Source organism: Acomys russatus, chromosome 32, assembly GCF_903995435.1.
Source record: "Acomys russatus chromosome 32, mAcoRus1.1, whole genome shotgun sequence".
Taxonomy (NCBI): Eukaryota; Metazoa; Chordata; class Mammalia; order Rodentia; family Muridae; genus Acomys; species Acomys russatus.
The window spans coordinates 11304324-11324655 of NC_067168.1; the positions used below are offsets into that span (position 1 = coordinate 11304324).

General features: G+C 40.2%; 1 protein-coding gene across 2 annotated transcripts in view; it reads right to left on the reverse strand.

The window, feature by feature from the left end:
• Positions 1 to 17025, reverse strand: part of Hmgn3 (high mobility group nucleosomal binding domain 3) — a 34730-nt gene extending 17705 nt beyond the window's left edge. For both annotated transcript variants that reach the window (XM_051140449.1, XM_051140447.1), the window contains exon 1: positions 16911 to 17025. In XM_051140449.1, the coding sequence (XP_050996406.1) occupies positions 16911 to 16925 (15 nt within the window). In that variant the 5' untranslated portion in view covers positions 16926 to 17025. The remainder of the gene's footprint in view (positions 1 to 16910) is intronic.
• Positions 17026 to 20332: the final 3307 nt, after the last annotated feature.

Consider the following 20332-nt stretch of genomic DNA (forward strand, 5'->3'; position numbering starts at 1 on the left):
ACCTGGTTCAGATTATAAACAAAGAATTCACCACCAACAAAGCCTTTCTTTTAGAGTGGCTCTGTGACTAATGGGTCAAATTCAGAAACAGAAAAAATGAGTCTACATGGAAGGCAGGCAGATAAGAAAAAAAAATTTTTTTAAAGTAGCCTGGTAAATGTAATTATTGTATACAGATAATAGTACTCATTTTTTGTTTTGTTTTTTAAATCTGTTTTTAAGGGAAATCTGGGCCCAGTGCCAACCTATATCATGTTACATATGGCATATGTAATTTCAGAGTTTCTGAGAGTCACATTAACAAGCAGAAAGAAACAGGTAGGACTATGTATAATGCTTTAGCCAACTGAATGTATAAAATTATGTCACTTTATTATGTAGTGAATATACAAGTTATTAATGTGGCACTGCACATTTTTTGTATTAAACCCTTTATGTCTGTTGCGTATTTTACAATGAACAGATCAGCTCTACTAAATTTTCATTGCAAATAAATGTGTGTTTAGAATTCAAATTATGCTTTTACCCAGATTATCCCAAAAACACTTAAAATTGTTCCAATAATGGGATCTTTTCAGTTTTGAAATATACGTTGACTAAGCTTAACCAGAACTAGAAATTTCTGTCCTTTTCCCTTTTGAATGCTCAGGAACCTCCTCCAGCCAGGAGCTACCACACAGGATAAAGGAGGAGGTGTGGGGGAGGAGTCGGGGGTGTCTTGGGGCAGTTACAGTCTCATTAAGTGGGAGTGGGAGGGTGGGAAGGATTCAATCAGCTAGGACCTGGCTTTGATTTAGAAGATGACAGACACCATAAGATTTTGACTCTTTTATAATAAGATGTAGTGATTATTATCTTAAAGTTTCAGTCTATGAATATCCACACCAGGAAGGTGAATGAGGCCAATCTGACTGGGAAGGCAGAAGAGAAAAGAAAATCAATCGAAATTACACAACAAACAGAAAACAAACATCATGTCCTTAGAAAAAGTCCGATATATCAGTAACCACTATGTATTTGAGCAAAGTATACCCTCTTTGAAAATTTTACATGTCCAGATTAATACTGGGAACATAGATATAAACAAATTTTAAAGCTTAATACTTGTACAAGGAGACCGTACTGCAAATTCATAGTAAGAGTTATCTCTAGGGAGGTCCACAGAGCCAGGGGGACAAAGGGAGTTTTCAAAGGAAGTTTTTTTTTCTGTATACAATCACTTTTTAAGGATGTGGCTCCGAAGCAAATAGATTATTTTAAAATAGTTTAAAATAGACAAATGCTAATTTGTGAAATCTGGGCAGCAAATAAATAGTGTGCTCTATCATTTCCTGGATTCCTGACTTAAAATGTTTCTAATAAAAACTGCTGCTCATATTGGGAAGAAAAATTAAAAACAAATTTGCTATATCAAACCCCATTTAACAAGACCATGCCTCTTCCTTGACACAAATTCCCTGATGGCAGCCAGCATTTTCTGTATTTCTCCATGTGTTATCAGTCTGGTTTAGTTACTGCTTTCTGTTTAACACGTATCATTTCTTCACTTGTAGGAAAGGAAGAAACTGGATTCTTCTCCAGCTAGGGTGTGAGGAGCTCACAGAGGGAGCAATGCCACCTCTAGCCACTGACTAAGAGTTCTCAAACGATGTCTGGGTTCTGACCTATAGTACACTGCAAGGAACACACTGTGCATTCCTTAAGTCTTTCCAGCTTCTAGGCACCTATCCAACAGTATATATGTTGAGGTGTTCAAACAATATTTTGTTTTGTTTGAGACTCCCAGGCACACCATGAACTCACCATACTGCAAGGCTTGCCTCCAACTATTGATTCTCCTGGTTCCACCTTCCAAATGCCCCAAATTAATGATCATACACATAGATAATACATTTTTGTTTTTTTTTTTTTAAAAAAAACTCATTATGATACCTAAAGAACAAGCTATAAATCATCACTTCTTGTTTGTGTTTTTGAGAAGGCTCTCCTATATCTCAAGCTGGCCTTGAACTCCCATGTGGCTGAGGATGACATTGAACGCTCAGCTCTCCTATCACCATCTCCAGAGTGCAGAGATTGCAGACATGTATGTGCCACTATGTCTAGTTTACGCAGTGCTGGGGATTGAACACAGGGCTTTGTGCATGCTAGGTAAGCACTCTACTGACTGAGCCACACTCCAGCACCGTTCTATCATTTTATAGCACTTAACAGTTTTAGTGTGTGTTTGCACTATTGTGTTTGAGCCTTTCAATAATATTAACCAAACAGGAGAAGCCTTGCTATTTTCATTTTAAAGCTGACTAAGAGCTTCAAAGAGGTTGAGCAGCCTTGTCCAGGTAGAGCGGCAATCTTTGAACTCTTACACCAGGGCTCTCAGAGATGCTACCAGACAGCCCAGTCTATTTTCTCCTTTGCCCAGATATGAACCAACTTTTAGAAAAGAGTGAATAGTTAAAATCTCCCATTGATTTTTAAAAAACCAGTCAGCTAGCTATGGTGAAATCTATACATGACTGCTAAGGGAGAGTTACTAGGCTAAACGTGTCACTGGGAGGTAATAAAGCAAAAGTAGACTGAAATATAGTTTTAAGAATGTACCTACTGAGTACACACAGACCTGGAGAGGGAATGAGTGGACTTGTTGGGGGCTTTGTTGTTGTTTGGGGAACTGTGGTTTTAATGAAGCTACAGCAGGTCCTGAACTTGGTACCCTCCTGCGCCCACCTCCTGAGTGCTGCCACTACAGGTGGGTATTGCCGTGCTCACTCAGAGGCGGTTCCTAACACATTTGATCACTTCAAGTCTTTAGTGTGTTTATCTTCCACATAAATAAGAAGTGGGACTAGTGTTCATGACTACTATAGAGTTTAGATAATTGTGCCTAAAGAGAAGAATTCAAAGAAGAAAGATGAGGAGGAAGAAGAGGAGGAGGAAAAAGAGGAGGAATAAGAAGCTGCAGAGTCTCCTCTTCCTCCTCCTCTTCATCCTCCTTCTCCTCTTCTTCCTCCTCTTCCTTCTCCCTTCCTCTGCAGCAGCAGTACCACCAGCAGCACCAAAGGGCTGAGGCCTGTAAGATGGCTCAATGGGTAAAATGTTTAACTGGCTAGCCTGAGATGTGAATTTGATCATCAGAGCCCATGTAAAGGTAAAGAGAAAGAACCAACTCCACCAAACTGTTCTCTGACATCTACATACAGGTTGTGGCATGTACCCATAGTAACATTAACAATAAATAAAATAAAATGTTTTTAAAAGTACACTTATACCTCAAAAGGAAAGAGGAAAAAAAAAAAAAGAAACATAGAAAACAAACACATTTCAGTATAAAGTTTGTGTTTCTTTGCAGGGGTACTTATCCTGCAATCTCTGACTCTACTGTATACTAATTAAGTGTATTTTCCTGTTGCTAGCCATAGAGGAACACTTCTATTACTACATATAGCAATGTAAAGAACAAATAATGTGTCTTGAAAATATAAAATTAAATAGTTCATAGTGGAATATGAAAAAATATAGAGACATGTGCATGTACGCGTGTGCATGTGCGTGTGTGTGTGCACACGCATGTATCTTGTGTATAACTCTACTCATAGACCATTAGTTACTGAAACGTCTAGGTTTGGTGATGATGTGCCTTCCCTAATAAGCTCAGGCCTGGACTCTGAAGCAGGACTTAGAATACAGGCAGAGGTAATCACAAGTTGCCTGGTAACCTTCCATGACTACATGCGATGACAACAGTCTTTATCATAATAAAGCTAAAAAGTTCAAACAAATGGACAGTAACTTATTTACATAACTTAATTCTCATTTCATTTTTATGCACTTTAACTTAAAAATTTCAAAACTGAAGTTATTAGAAACAAATGGATGTGAGAAATTTGATGATATAATGGTTAAAAGGGAAATCGTTGGTTAGAATGTTGTCTGTCCTCTCACTTTCTAGCTGTGAGACCCCGAGGAGCGACCCTCATCTCACTGAACCCTGACATTCCCTTTTCGTGGGTGAGAACACAGGCTCTGGAGCCAGACCTCTAGGTGTGAAGTTTCAGCTCCCAAAGGCCCTGGGGAAACGTCAACTTCTGGTGCTTCCGTGTGTAAAATAAAGATGAGTGGACTTGACTGGGGGCGGGGGATGAGGGGGAGTAAGTTTACTAAAGCAATGTGGAAGAAAAGTACCTGATTCACAGAATGTCCCCTGAAATGTCACACTAACAGTAAACATGTGTGTTGTTCATGAAACTGCAGGACAGCACTTCTTCTATTCCTTCAAATGACACAGCTTTGCTTAACCACAGAGCCCAGAGAACATAAAACACACAGCTCAGGTCTCGTAGAGCCAGGCATTCAATAAAGTTACTAATTTTAATTCTGAACAATAATATTTGCGCCCATGTTAATTCCTGATATCAATTCAATTTCTTCTAACATACTAAGTGTTGGAACCCATTTTGAAGCTGAAAGCCATTTTCTCTTTTTCCTTACTTCTGAATGTATGCATCCTTCGCTGTATGTGTGGCCAAGCGTGCATTTTCCTTGGGCACACCTACGGGGCTGCTCCTGAGCAAGCCTGTAAGATGTGAGAGAACAGGACTCAAGAGATACCTTCATCAGCAACTACAGCAGGAGTTGGCTGAATTCTTCCAAGACTGTGAAATGCACAGTCAATAAGTTGCTGGTGAAAAGGAAAAGAATTCAACATTGTGATTTGGTTTATCTTCACACAGATTTTTAAATTACTCAGGAGAGCAGCATTGTATTTCAACAAACTAGGTACTGTGAAAGCAGACGCTCTCAGTGGCATTTATTTCAGTCACCAATGCCAAATTGCACCCTGCAGGAAAGTGGAATAGTGTTTAACTTTAGTGTCAACAAACAGCATTTTTGGGGAGAAGTATAGAGGGGAGTCAGTTAGTTAGCTGATCTGCTAAGACAAATTTAATATTATATAAACAGATTTTGAAACTTTTCCTCTGTGAGCAAAATCGGCCACAGGAAAGCATCTAAGATTTAAGCTTCTGTGATTAGAACAATACATTTGTGATTTGTTTATTGCATGTCCACCTCTACCTGCAGTTAAATGGCCATCTACGGTGAGTACTGCTTGCTTCCTGTTGACTGCAGCTGGCATCTGTCCCCAAAAATGGAAGCCTGGGGTCAATGAGAAGCCCATTATTTTATTAAGGTTCTCTTAATAATTAAAAATGTCACCATCTTAATGGTGCCCATATTGGACTCCTCTGCCCATGCCAGCACTGTACTAAGTACTCTCACCACCTCAGTGATGACCATTTCGCCTGTACCAGCATCGCGCTAAGTACTAAGCACTTTCACCATATCGGTGAATTCCCAGTGAGGTAGAACATATTATTATCCTGAGTCCCAGAGGAAACCGAGTCCTAGAAAATGGCAGAAACAAAGACGCTAAAGAAGGGTTACATAAACTGCACTAAAGCATTTGTCCAGGAAACAATAAATATAAGCATCACATTAGACACTTCTTCCCCAAAGTCTGAAATAATTAAACAACCATTTTTTTCTCCTTTAAAAACAATTAATTGATCCATTTGTGTAGGAAACACATACAGCACATCTCTTAGGTGCTATGGGAAATAAGAGATTTCATGGCTCAGTAAAATTAGAAGGATTACAAAACAAAGTTAATTAAAAAAATAATCAATCAAATAATGTGTTGCTTTAGATAGATGAGGCTAGATAACAGCCTTTAAAAAGTAAGAGGGCAGGGTTAGTAAGACAGCACAGAGGTTAGGCGTGTGCCGTTAGCCTCACAACCTGAGTTGGTAGCCAATGGCCAAGAAGCTGGTAAAGCGCTTACACTTAGACTATATAAAGAATTCTTACAAGTCAATAAGATGACAAACAAACTGTGCTCTCTTTTCTTTTATCTTCCCAGTCAATCTGAAACAAACTGGGGCTCTATGGAAGAGGAACCCTTAAATGAGAAGTTGCCTGCGTAAGACAGAGGCAACTCTGTGGGGTACTGTATTGATTAGTGATCAATGCAAGAGAGCACAACCCACTGTCCGTGGTGCAAGTTCTAGGCAGGTAGTCTTGGGATGAGTTAAAAAGCAAGGTGAGCAAGCTGTGGGAAGCAAGGCAGGGAGCAGTGGTGCCTGCCTCAGTGCCTGCCCTGAGTTCCTGCCTCGGCTCCTCCTGATGAAGGGCTGTGACCTGTAAACCAAATAGCCCTGCCTCAAAGTGGCTTTTGGTCATGGTATTCCTTCACAGAAATAAAAAGCAATCAGAGTTACAACCCAAATTAATAAACAGGCACTGTTGCTCAGAAGCAGAATACTAACAGGTACAAGGCCCTGGTTTTGATTTGCAGCACTACAGGACACACACACACATACACATACGTACACATGTGCACGTGTGCACACACATGTGCACGCAATGCACTCAGCATATGAAAAGATGCTCATCATCTCTGGCTATAGAGGTGTAAATTAAAATTCATTAGACTATCCATCCGTAAGTAAATGCCCCACAGTATTAAGTATAAGCACCAAGGGACCCTCCCTTCACTTGGAAAACCACCTGGATGGTTCTTAAAACATGAGATATGATTTTTTGAAAACACTCAGCATTTATTTCTACTCTCTGAAATACTCCCAAAATAAATATAAAAATTATGTATCCATGCAATGACTTATATACAAATATATGCAGAATTATCTATAGTAGACACAGTTGGGACAATCTTAATGCTTTTCAGCTTTTGGAAAGATGAGCAAAAAGGCAATGTATCCAAAACAACAGTGAAGTCCTGATATGTGTTACCACATGTACAAACCTAAAAAAATATTAAACAAATCAGAAACATAACACTAAATACTGCACAGTTTCTTTCATATGAAGTATCAGAAAAGGCAACTATAAAAGAAAAAGCAGCTGCCCAGGGATCATAGGAGTTATTCCCCCCCCCCCTTTTTTTTTGAGCTGCAGAATCGGGTAATGGGAACGATTGCTCAGTTCTGTAATTTACTGAAAAATCACTGAGTTGTGCACGCCAGTTGAATGGACTCTATAGTAAGGAAACCATTTTCAAGAAATCTTTGTGTAAGGAATCTGTACTATCTCAGCAGTGGGAATCATGCTTTTTAAAGGCACACTATGTAAAGAAAACTACATCCTCAATTGAGAACATACCCATATCTCTGATTTCTAATACATGTATACATACACAATATAAATGTATATAATATACATATATAGATATATATGTAATATATATTAAGAATAATTTTTAAATTAAATGTTTATTTTTTAAATGTACATTTATATTATTACACATATATACAATAAACTATCTGCAGCAAGAAGAATTATGAAATAATCAGAAATTATATAAATGTTACATTCTTAGAGTTTGGCAGCCTTGAAGAAAACATCTTTCCTATCTTGGTGTGTTTAAAATTCTGAATGTAAATCAATTTCTATCATATCTCGTCATTATCAACTTAAAACATCTATCTAGACCTAAAAACATCTTAGCCCCTAAACAACTAAGCTTAATTGTAAAATTAAGCTATCTGGTCTTCAACCTGATCAGAGACTTGAGAAGGAATAATATTGATTACTTGAGTATAGAGGGGGGTACAGGTCAACAGATTACAAAATGAGAAGATGACAGAGACAGTTTACGGCCTGAACAGTCACACAAAACTCTCTATAACATTGGAGCATCATTTTCAGCCTTCAATATTTGTGAGGCAGGAACTATTGAGGACTTGCTTATCCTGTCTTGGCTGTTGACTCTGCCTGCATCCAAGCTTGCCCTTTTTTAGACAGAATTCTATCTGTGGTAGGAATGAGGATATTTTGCCCAGTGGCTTCTTTGCCACATTTAAAGCCATCTCCGTGAGGAGGTTCTTTGATGCTCATCATTCTCTTTGGGGTATGCTGAGTGTTGCCAGGAGTTAACCTGTCTCATTGTCAATGAACCTTTAAAATAATAAAAAAATTTTTTTGGTTTTTGGTTTTTGGTTTTTCAAGACAGTGTTTCTCCATGCAGTCCCGGCTGTCCTGGACTCACTTTGTAGACCAGGTTGGCCTTTTAAAATGCCATATTCTGTATGTCTCTGAGGTTTCTGAAGACCTTATCTAACTATTTTACCTTATCTTTCTATAGTGTCATATCTATCTGTTGCACCTAAGATGTATATTCTTGTGATAAAAATAGACTAGTAATTGATATGACCATGATTTGATCAACTAACCACTAACTTGTATAACTTAGTTATCCAAAACAGCCTGCAACAGCACTCGCAAATTATTGGAAGTAAACCTTGTATTATAATTGAGTTATATGGGTACAGTACCTCACATTAGAGTAGAAATATATATAATGTGTGTGAAGAATAATCTTACATTTGAATTCTATACCATTATATCTAAAATTAAACTTGTTTTGCAAAGATGCTCCACCATACAACAAGGACATTTACTCAACTGTGTTCATAGCAGCTTTATTCGTCATAGCCAGAATCTGGAAACAACCTAGGTGTCCCTCAACTGAAGAATGGATAAAGAAACACTGGTACATTTACACAATGGAATACTATTCATTTATTAAAAACAAGGAAATCTTGAAATTTCAGGCAAATGGAACTAGAAAAGATCATCCTGAGTGAGTTAACCCAGACTCAGAAAGACATGAATGGTGTAAACTCACACATAAGTGGATATTAGCCACATAATACAGGATAGTTACACTACAATACAGAGACTGATACATCAACCAAGGACCATGTATGATGTGGACTTAGACCCTCTGCTCAGATGTAGTAGCACAGTCACCTTGTGGGTCCCACAATGTGGAGAGTAGCGACTACTTCGGGCATGTACTCTGGCAATCACTTCCCCCTGGCAGGGTGGCCTTGCCAGGCTACAAAGTAAATGTATATTTTTAAAGACTTAACTTATTTTTAACTATGTGTATATGGGTGTGTGCCCATGTTGAGTACAGATATCCACAGAGGGCAGGAGAGGGCACCAGTGGGTGCTGGAGTTACAGGTGGTTGTGAGCTGCCAGACACAGAGTCTAGGAGGCAAACTCGGTCCTCCCCATGAGCAGTTGTCTTTACTGCTGAACAGCCTCCAGAGTAAATATTTGTGTTTGAGCCTGTTTTTCCTATAACAATACCTATCTTCTCTATAAAGACAAGTTAGGGACTCTCTTTTAAAGGTTGCAAACTTCTTTCAGTGCTACCCGGTACAAATATTTTCCTGGGGTTTTTTTTTCACAAATTTTTAATTTTTAATAATTTTCATACCAGTAAATTATTTCCTTATGTAGTCAAATTGACCCGCTTTTCTATCTATAGTTTCCATCTTTGGTGTTATAATAGTGACAGTCTTTTGAAAGACACACTTTGAAACCTTGATTTCTGTTAATTATGCCTCCCCTCTGACAAGCCCAATGCTAGTAGGCTTTTCCACTAAAGAACAACAACAACCCCAAAAACAAAACAAAACAAAACTATTTAAAATCTCAAAGCAGCTGCTCATTCCCGTAGACCTAGTCCTTAGGGTCATCCCTTGCACTGCGACAGTACAGCAGTCTTCCATCTCCTCCTGACCCCCCCGTCAGCCTCCAATGCCAGCAGGCATTCCCTCTGAACACACCAGCCTGGCGGGCCAGTAACACACAGCCATCACACTCTGAAAATCCAGAGAGGAAACAGAAACCAGGGAACAAAACACTCTTCCACCAAAGACGAACCCTGCAAATCATAGACCTATAATCATCCCAAACTCAGATGTTTAGACACCAGTGTGAGAACACAATCAGCAGCAGCCAGGGCGATGTGTCTCTACCAGAGTCCAGCCATTCTACCACAGCAGGCCCGAATATCCTAACAGAACGGAAGCGTGTGCGCGCGCGCACACACACACACACACATACACACACACACACACACACACACACACAAGACCTTAAAACCAACCATAGGAAGATGATAGAGGTCCTTAAATGTAAAATGAATAAATGTCTTGAGGAAATGGAGGAAAACACAAACAACTGGAGGAAGTGAATAAATCCCTCAAAGAAAGCCAAGAAAACACAGTTGAAGGAAGTGAATAAAACTGCTCAAGACCTAAAAATGGAAATAGAATCAATAAAGAAAACACAAACTGAAGGAAACCTGGAAATGAAAGGTTTAGGAATGCGAACAGAAACTCCAGAGACAAGCTTCACCAAGAAAATACAAGAAATGTTATAGAGAATCTCAGGCACTGAAAATGTGGTAGAAGAAATGGGTAGATGGTTAAAAGACACAAACTCTTAAAAATCCATGACATAAAACATCCAGGAAATCTGGGATGGGATGAAATGATCAAACTTAAGACTAGGAATAAAGGAAGAATAAGAATCCAGTCCAATGGCTCAGAAAATATTTTCAATAAAATCATAAAAAAAAGTTTTCCTAACCCAGAGAAAGAGATGTCTATAAAGATACAAGGAGCGTACAGAACACCAAATAGTGGACCACAAAAGAAAGTCTCTTTGCCACATAATAATCAAAACAATAAACATATAGAACAAAAAAAAAACATATTAAAAGCTGCAAGAAAAAAAGAATAAGTAATATATAAAAGCAGACCTATTTGAATTACACCTGACTTCTCAATCTCTATTGGGATTGAGACTGTAAAAGCCAGAAAGGCCTGGACAGATTTCCTGGGGATGCTAAGAGACCACAGATACCAGCCCAGTCTTCTATAACCAGAAAAACTGCGATCACCATAGATGGAGAAAATAAGATGTTCACGATAAAACCAAATTTAAGCAATATCTATCTACAAATCTTGCCCTACAGAGGTACTAGAAGGAAAATTCCAATGTAAGGAAGCTAACTACACACATAAAAACACAGAAAATAAATAATCTCACAACCAAAAAAGTGGAATGTGCGTGTGCGCACGCGCACTAGGACACACACACGTGCGCGCGCACACACACACACACACACACACACACACCTCCCACATCAACAGCAACAATAAAATAGTATGAATCAACAATCATTAGTCATTGAATGGAACCTAAACTTGGTTGCATTTTAGTTATTTTTACCTTCAACACATTCTCCTACTGGGCTCTTTATGCAAAGGGAAGATAAAATCATGGAATGGCTCTCAATATCAATGGTCTCAATTCTCCAATAAAAAGATACAGACTAACAGAATGGATTTGAAAACAGAGTCCATCCTTCTGCTGCATACAAGAAACACACATTAACATCAAAGATAGACATTACCTTAGGGTAAAGGGATGGAAAAAGATATACCAAGCAGATAAGACCTAAGCAGCAAGCAGGAGTAGTCATTTAAATATCTAACAAAACAGATTTCAAACCAAAACTAATTGAAAGAAATGAGAAAAGACACTTCATACTCATGAAAGGAAATAAATCCACCAAGATGATATTTCAAATTTTAATACTTATGCCCCAAACATAAGGGCACCTACTCTTGTAAAAGAAACAATACTACAGCTTAAGTCACATATTAACCTTCATACATTGATAGTGGGAAACTTCAAAACCCAACTCTCACCAATGGACAGGCTACCCAGAAATAACTGGAGTTAACAGACCAAATAGACTTAACAGATATTTATAGAATATTTTACCCAAACACAAAAGAATATGCCTTCTTCTCAGCACCTCATAAAATTTTCTCTAAAATAGCCCACATACTTAGACACAAAGCAGTCTCAACAGACACAAGAAAACTGAAATAACTTCCTGCATTTTATCAGACCACAATGGAATAAAGCTGGGTATCATCAATGGCAGAAGTATCTGAAAGCTTACAAATTAATGGAAACTGAACAATTCTCTACTGAATGAAATAAGGGGTCAAGATAGAAATAAAGAAAGGAATTAAAGACTTTCTAGAATTCAATGAAAATGAACACACAGAATACCCATATTTATGGGACACAATAAAAGCAGTGCTAAAAGGGCAGTTCATAGCACTAAATGTTTATATGTAAAAAAAAAAATGTAGAGATTTCATAGTAGCAATTTAACAGCACACCCGAAAGCTCTAGAACAAAAAGAAGCAAACACACCCAAGAGGACAAGACATAGAGGACAAGAAATAGTGAAACCAGCGGCTGAAATCAATAAAATGGAAACAAAACAAAGAATCAAGGAAACAGTTGATTCTTTTAGAAAATCACCAATATAGACAAATCCTTCCCCAAACTAACTAAAAGACAAAGAAAAGAATACCCAAATTAATAAAATCAGAAATGAAAATGGGGACATAAAAACAGACACTGAGGAAATCCAGAGAATCATAAGGACATAATTTAAAAACCTATAGTCCGCAAAATTGGAAAACCTAAAAGAAAGTGATAATTTTCTTGATAGGTACCATTTACCAAAGTTAAATCAAGGTCAGATAAATGATGTAAATAGGTCTATAATCCCTAGTGAAATAAAAATAGTCATTAAAAGTCACCCAACTCAAAAGATTCCAGGGATCAGCTATTTTAGCACAGAATCCTACCAGAAATTTCAAAGAGAGTTAACACCAATACTCCCCAAGTTACTCCATAAAATAAAAGCAGAAGGTACATTACCCAATTCATTTTATGAGGCCACACTTACCCTGATACCCAAACCACATAAAAGCTCCAAAGAAAGAGAATTACAGGCCAATTTTCCTTATGGGCATAGATGCAAACATACTCAATAAAATACTTTAGAAGAAAACAAAACCAAAAACAGAATCCAAGAATATAAGAAAGATCACCCACCATGATCAGGTAGGCTTTATCCTAGAGCAACAAGGATGGCTCAACATACAAAAAAACAGTAAGTGTAATTCACCATATAAACAAACTGAAAGAAGAAACCACAAGATCATCTCATTCAATGCTGAAAAAGTCTGTGGGAAAAATCTAATACCCCTACATGATTAAAGTCTTGGAGAGATCAGGGATACAAAAGACATACATAAACATAATAAAGGTAATTTATAGCAAGCCTATAGTAAACACCAAATTAAATGAGGCATTCAAAGAAGTTCCACTGAAATCAGGAACAAGGCAAAACTTTTTCCACTCTCTTCATATTTATTCAATATAGTACTTGACGTTCTAGCTAGAGCAATGAGACAACTAAAGGTGATCAAGAGGACTCAAATTGGAAAGGAAAAAGTCAAAATATCACTATTTGCAGATGATACGATAGGTAGTATACATAAGTGCCCCACATACCAGGGAACTCCCACATAGATAAACAAAGTAAAGAACAGACTTTTCTTTCTTGAGTCTCAAATGGAAAGAGACGCCACTGTGCATTCCATCTCTATTTTGTAGATATTGCCTTACAGAAACAGTAATTCTAGGGATACGGAATTGGAAACACTAAAAGGACATGAAAATGTGTTTGCTGATCAGGCCAGGACTGAATCCAGGCCTTGCTGGTAATGTTTCTATATAGATCATCCAATCCCAACATGACTGCTGCTGACATTTGTGAATGTTTGGGCGGAACAGTCTAGAACTGTCAGTCATTGTCCCAATACCACTCGTGTCTGTGAGATTTTGCTCACTCACCACCCGTTATATAATACAGAAAACAATTTTATTTAAATCATAGAAAGACATTACAATGTTAAGTACTGTGCAGCTTAAACAAACAAACCAGCAATCATTTAAACTTGGTTCAATGTTACTAATAAATATGCACACATATATGTATATATAAACCTTACAAAGAAATGTCTGATAAATAGCTTATAATTATATGGATGATAATGTGGCCTTGAAGCAGCTGAGGACTAATCATGTTAAGATATAATAAGAAGAGGCATTCAAATGCCTGGTTACAGAAAATGATTCTGATTTTTTCCCTTGAGTCCTACCCACACTTTTTCAAGACCAGCTAGCACAAATTCAATCTGTGTTTTTATCTATCCTATGGTTTTTTACTCTGAACAGCACATTCTGTAACCTATATAAGCCCAAAAATCAGTCAACTTCTTTTTGTCTGCTAATCTTATTACCTCACTGAATTAAATATAAACTCCCAGAGAACAAACAGTGTGTCCCTACAATATTTAAACAATGCTAGGTCTTCAGATGTTCCACTGACTTTATCGGTACTACTTCTTGCTCTGCAGAACCTGGAAGCTCATTAAACAACCCTTCCATGAAACAAGGAGCAGAGATGATAAGGAAAATATGATGTGGGTGCTTTTGAAGCTGATTAATGGGTTGGGGAGATGGCTCAGTGGGTCAAGCATAAGGACTCAAATTTGATCTGCAGCGCTCATATAAGACAGGTGTCTAATGCTAGAGAAAGTCCGTCATTCCAAATCAATGAGCTCCAGGCTAAGTGAAAGACCCTGTCTCCAAAACTAAGGTGGAGAGCAACAGGGGAAGACTGACAACTGGACCTCTGACTTTCATTACTGCCCCTATGCTTGTCTCCTTTCCCTCCCTCCTTCCCTCCCTCCCTTCCTTCCCTCCCTCCTCTTCTTCTCGCTCCCCTCCCCCCACAATTTAATTTACAAAGCAGAACAGGTAGTTATTTAGTTAAGGAAATACAGTGGTACAGTATGTAAATCCTTCCACAATTACCTGGCTCTACAGAACTCTAGGGACTATGCATAGATCCCTCCAGATCCCTTCTTGCATAGCTGTAGAGGCTTCATCTGGGGACAGTGGTATCTAATATGAGTTCAAGGAGCTCCCACGACTTCACCAGGCAGCTCTAAGGCACGACTACTAGATGAGATAGCTGTCACAGCCACGCAGTGTGTGTTTCTGTCCCTGCCCAGGTACCAAGGCAGGCGCTTGGCCTCCGGATCTCAGTAAAATGACTTCCTGTTAATGAAGGAGGCTCTCTCAGATGTTCTGAAGGACCCCACCACAGCTGTGTGTACACAGGTTTGCCCCTAGTTGAAGAGTTGACTGTTCACTAATTCCATACACAGGCCCTGCCTTCCAGAGAAGTAAAACATCATGCCACTTTCTACTTAATTCTTTCCTTCCCTTTATAGATGGATAGTGATGGAAAGAGTGATGGTTTCACTGGGGAAAGTTCCATCCACCACCCTAGGAGCCGGTCTTCATAAAGGGACCATGTGATCTGTTGCTCCTCCAAACACGTTAATAATTTCCAGGAAAAGAGTTAACCCCCGACTCCCTCTGTAGCTCACTTCTGGATAACGAGTTCCTCTGATTCTGCCAGAAGTCCCAACTCGTCAGTAACCTCAGCTGAAAGGCTGCAAACAGTGACATCATTTAGTACCACAGCACTGGGAAAACAATGCTGCCACCGCATGAAGCTTGAACAACGAGTCTCAAGTGCTCCTACTCTTAACATGCCCTGAGCTTCTTCAACATCAAGGCCTTGGGTTTCCTAACTTCCTCTTACCCTGTCTCCCAATGAAGAGCGTTAACAACGGTGGCAAGTACGGCCTTTGGGATCAACAGCGGCTCCACTATAAACCAATAGTTAACGAAATGGTGGGTAACGCGTCTGAGACCCCGCTTAGTGAGTCTAAAATAGTTCTGTGATTATAAGGTTAAACGAGAGAACGGACATCAGACTCCACCCAGTATGAGTCACAGAGCAGGGTCACATTAAGCACTAATAAAAACCTTCTAATTAATATGATTGATTATCTCTTAAAGAATGGAAATGCTTGGGCTCAGGAGATGGCTCAAGGAGTAAAGACAACTTGCTGTCGATTCTCACAACCCACAACCCACCCACTACTGCAACGTGGGTGCCAGCGTCTCCCATGAATACACAAAATAAATAAATGTAATAAAAAATCAATTAAAAGGACTGGAGGTACTATCAATTTCTTAGGGACGACATATAAGAAAACAAAAGCTTCTAAAAATTTACAGCTTAGTTTTAAATACTGCAACCACACACAATCTTGGGGTGTTATAGGAATCAAGTTTCAACTTTAATGGCCAAGCTGGGCAGGTGATGAGGTTTTTTTTTCTTAGGAAGCAGTCCTCACACATCGGTTCTCTCAGGGAGGGGTAAAAAATATCCGCCCTTCCTTTACCGGTCCAATGATAAGTCGAAGCCCCACCCTGAGAGAGCTGTGCCACCCCACGTCTAACTCATGATGTCCCTGCGCTCAGGGGACACAACCCACAAGAGGCGACGAAGAGAGGAAAAAAGAGACTAAAATGACCCGGGTTCCCTGCCTGGCCAAGCGTGTGGTGGTGGGTGGGATAGCGGCCTCCGCTTGGTAGCCCCTGACCTTGGCAGGGTCAGCGAGCTTATCATCAGTCCCCTTCCTTGCCGCCGACTAGGCGCTGCGCACTGCTCCGCCCGCCCTCGCGGCTGGTGATTGACACTGAAGTGGGTACATACGGGTCCGCGGCGCAGTAGGGCTGGCGTAGGGAAACATGGCTTTCCCTCTCCGGCCTTATGCCAGCATCGCGCACTCCCTGGGCACGGCCCGAGGGACACTCCCGACCCCGCCTGACTCCTCTGACTGCTTCTGTGGTTTTCGATTTCCCTAGCCTGGGAGACTCCTTACACTACTTCCCCTCCACCCCGAGAACAACCTGGAGTTTGCCAAGAGGAAACTCCTACGAGGGGGATGGACACCTTCCTGGCTGCTGCGGGCAAGAGGTGGAAACCATTCCAACCAAGAGTTGATAGAGAGGGGAGGACACGTCCCTGGAGGGAAAGTGACACTCGGAGCTCAGTGAGGGGGGGCGAGGGGTGGCCAGTGAGGTCTGCAACAGGCATCTGCAAAAGGAGCGGGCAGCAGTGGTGCCCAGTGCCTGAGTTACTATGCGCACTGCCGCTTCCATCGCAGCGAAGAGGGTTTACTCCGAGCACACTCGAGGGCCTGCGAGCAGTTTTTTCGGCAGGACTTACCTTTCTCTTCGGCATAATGACTACGTTGGTGTAGCAAAAAGTAAAGCAACGGGCTGGGCCGCCTGGCACGCCACTGGATGCTGCCTGACCGCTGCAGCTGCTTCTGCAAAGGGCTCGGCTCCGACCTGCACCTCCGCTTCCTCCCCCGGCGCTCCACTCGCTCGCATCCAGGTCCCCCAATGGCGAGCCCTGCCAGCCGGCTGCGAGGCTCCATTGGCTGAGGGAACCTTCTAAATTCCACGAGGGCACGCCCACCCCCGTTCACTCGGTACGCGCAGTTGTAGTTTCCACTTCACTGGGGGAAAAAAATATCTGCCCGGCGACTGAGCATGCCCAGTTCAGCTAGTATCCTTCAGGCCACACTATCCTGGAGTTTTATTGTTTCATGGGCCTTCTTTGGATTAGAGCAGTGCGCACCTGTATAGAAAAGAAGCTAAGCATTGACATGTTAACTTTATGATGTAAATAGGGACAGGCTACTTTGTACATTTGTTATTCATAAAAGCTTGTAGTGGGTGTTCATGCAGGGTAGGATGCTCTTCTGTCTAGTCACAGTATTAACAGTTCCTAAGGGTCTCAGTCCCACCTCTAGTAAAAATAAATGCCTTGGCCTATTTTTTTTCTTCAAACCCGTGATTACAAGTCACATACAAATTCAGCCTCTTATTGAGTTATATATGAAAATGGATATATGTTTGTTGTAGAAATTAAGGGGAAGTCTAGAAAGATAGGAACAAATTGCTTTATATTTTAAGTATGGACATTGAAGTGACATCTGCCACCTTTTATGTATAGTGTAATGTTTCTCAAAGTTCCACAAAGAACTGCAAAATGCATCTCTAAAATTGTTTTATAAGACCAGTTTTGTGCTGATGAAAGATGAGAGAGAGAGAGAGCGAGAGAGAGAGGGGGCGGGGATTTAGGTCAACACCCTTCATAAACATAGGCACAAAGACACAGACAAATTGGCAAATCAAGTTCAACAACATTTAAAAAGATAATCCATAACCACTGCAGCTGCTCCAGCAATGGGCTTGGCTCGGAGTTAGCCTTGGGAACACAGAATTCAGTCAATGGTTGAAAATAATCAGTGTAACCAGCACGCTACTATAATAAGGAAGGTGATCATCTCGACAGCTGCAGAGAAAACACTAGTGAATGGGTGAGCAAGTCATGAACACCATACAAGGAAGCATTACTCTGCAACAAAAGAAACGAGCCGTCCCTGATCAGATGCCTAACAAAAGCAAAATGCTAAATGGAAGTCAAGGCAAGAAACTAGACTCAGTGACTTAATTCACATGAAATTACAGAAAAAGCAAACTAAACTAAGCAGGGCTGGCATGTCAAATCATTTACAAGGCAAAAGGCACATCACAGGAAAGTGCACTGAAGCCTTACATTATGTCAGATGGGATCTACTTTGCTCACATGGAGACTGGCTGCGAGGCTGCAAGTAAATATCAAACCAAATCACGAGGGCAATTCATTTTAATGCAGACTTCATCTTTATTAATATCTAGGATAAATGAATTATTTTTGCGAACTTGAGAGGTAATGAATAAATTTCTTTTTTTGGTGCATCTTTACAAACTCATGGTATGTCTGTCTTTTCCTGACACCTCAGTTTCCTGCTGCTTTTGTTTTATTAGTCTTCATAGTTGGCCATTTTCAGTGAGAGAGAAGTCTTCTGGTCGACATGGTACCCAGTGTCTTTGATGGCATTCAGTGGATGGCAACATGTTCAAAAGAACTAAGATAAGATCAACTCATTACTTTAGAACTGCATGAAAACCTAGAAGTTCATAATTTTACCATTAAACTAATATTTCATAATGAATACATCGTGGAAGAAAGTTAACTTGCCAAGTGCCTGATAGTTGAAAACAAAGAAGAAGAAGAAGAAGAAGAAGAGGAGGAGGAGGAGGAGGAGGAGGAGGAGGAGGAGGAGGAGGAGGAGGAGGAGGAGGAAAGAAGCCAGGAAAGATTTTTTGGTAAAATGTGTGGGAAAGATGCTGGGTAGCATAGGAATGTATTCTGGGTTGAATTGTGCTTTTGTTTTGATTTGTCATAGGATGTGGACAGGGTAGGCAAGCACTTTACCACCGAGCCACACCCCCTGCCCTGTTGTTTTATGTTATGGAGACTTAAAGGAGTCCATGTTAGGGTTAAGGTGAGTTTCCCCCTCAGGTAATGAAGAGTGACTCACAAAGTTGGTTGCTTTCATTAATATTCTTAAAGATCAAATACTTAGTTAAGAGGAGCATACAAAATCATGATTACTCTTTAGTGTTCACACTAAAACAGTTGCAAAGTAATTGGAGCTTGCTTGCTGGGAAGCCGATGGTGGGGCTGGAGAGATGGCTTGGTGGTTAAGAGCACTGGTTGCTCTTACAAGGGACTCGGGTTGTTTGATTCCAAGCATCACGTGGTAGGTGGTTCACAATCATTCATAATTCCAGATCCATGGGGGAGGGGGGGAACATCAGATGCCTTTCTCAGACTTCAAGGGCATCAAGACACAAACATGCAGGCAAAACACTTACACCTAACATAAAGTAAATACATCTAATTTTAAAAAATTGATTATGAACAACCTTGAGTGTTTGAGCCTCTTAGTTCATTCACAAGTGCTGAAAATAACAACTTCAGTTGTAAGTGACAGTGGCCGTCTTCCCTTTGATGATGGACGGCACCTGTGTAAGCAGGACAAGGGAACTGGTACCCTCCTCGCCACCACACCTTATGCCTTTAGTACCTGTGGAGACTGGGGAAAGGAGTGAGAAGGTAAAGAAAGAGGCAAAGGGAATGATTTGATAGGCAGCTAGAATTCCAGGTTAAGAGATACAGGGAGCAGAACTTGCCAAAGGTGGGATAGCAGAAGTGATCATCCTGGGAAGAGGCAAGCACTCCTGTGTCTTTGGGTATATTGCAAAGAGCATTTCCAATGCTTTTCTGGATGATCAACCTCTATGACAGCAAAAGCTTCTCAACAGGATGTGGATACTTCATGAGCTCAGACAGATGATGGATGAATTAAGGGAGCTCCTGCCTAAAGAAGAAAGAAAGGGAAATTAAAAAAAAACAAATTTAATTGTATTTTTGCACACCCCTTTTGTTCTGTTCTACTCAGATCTGTTGAGATCGTAAATATCCTTATATCAGCCTTCTTAAAACAGCAAAACAAAACCACTTGTAGTGCCATGATTGTCATCAAGGAAAAGCAGAGAGGATGAGAAAGGGAAAAGGAAGGAAAGGCCTTAACAGAAAATAAATGCGCTGCTCCTGGTCAAAGTAAGCAATGCTTTAGAAAAATGAATATTTACACTTGGGGATGCAGATGGGGACAATTATATTAAGTGAATTAAGCCAGTCTCAGACAAATACATAGTTTGGCTCCTAAGTTTCATAGAGATATGTAG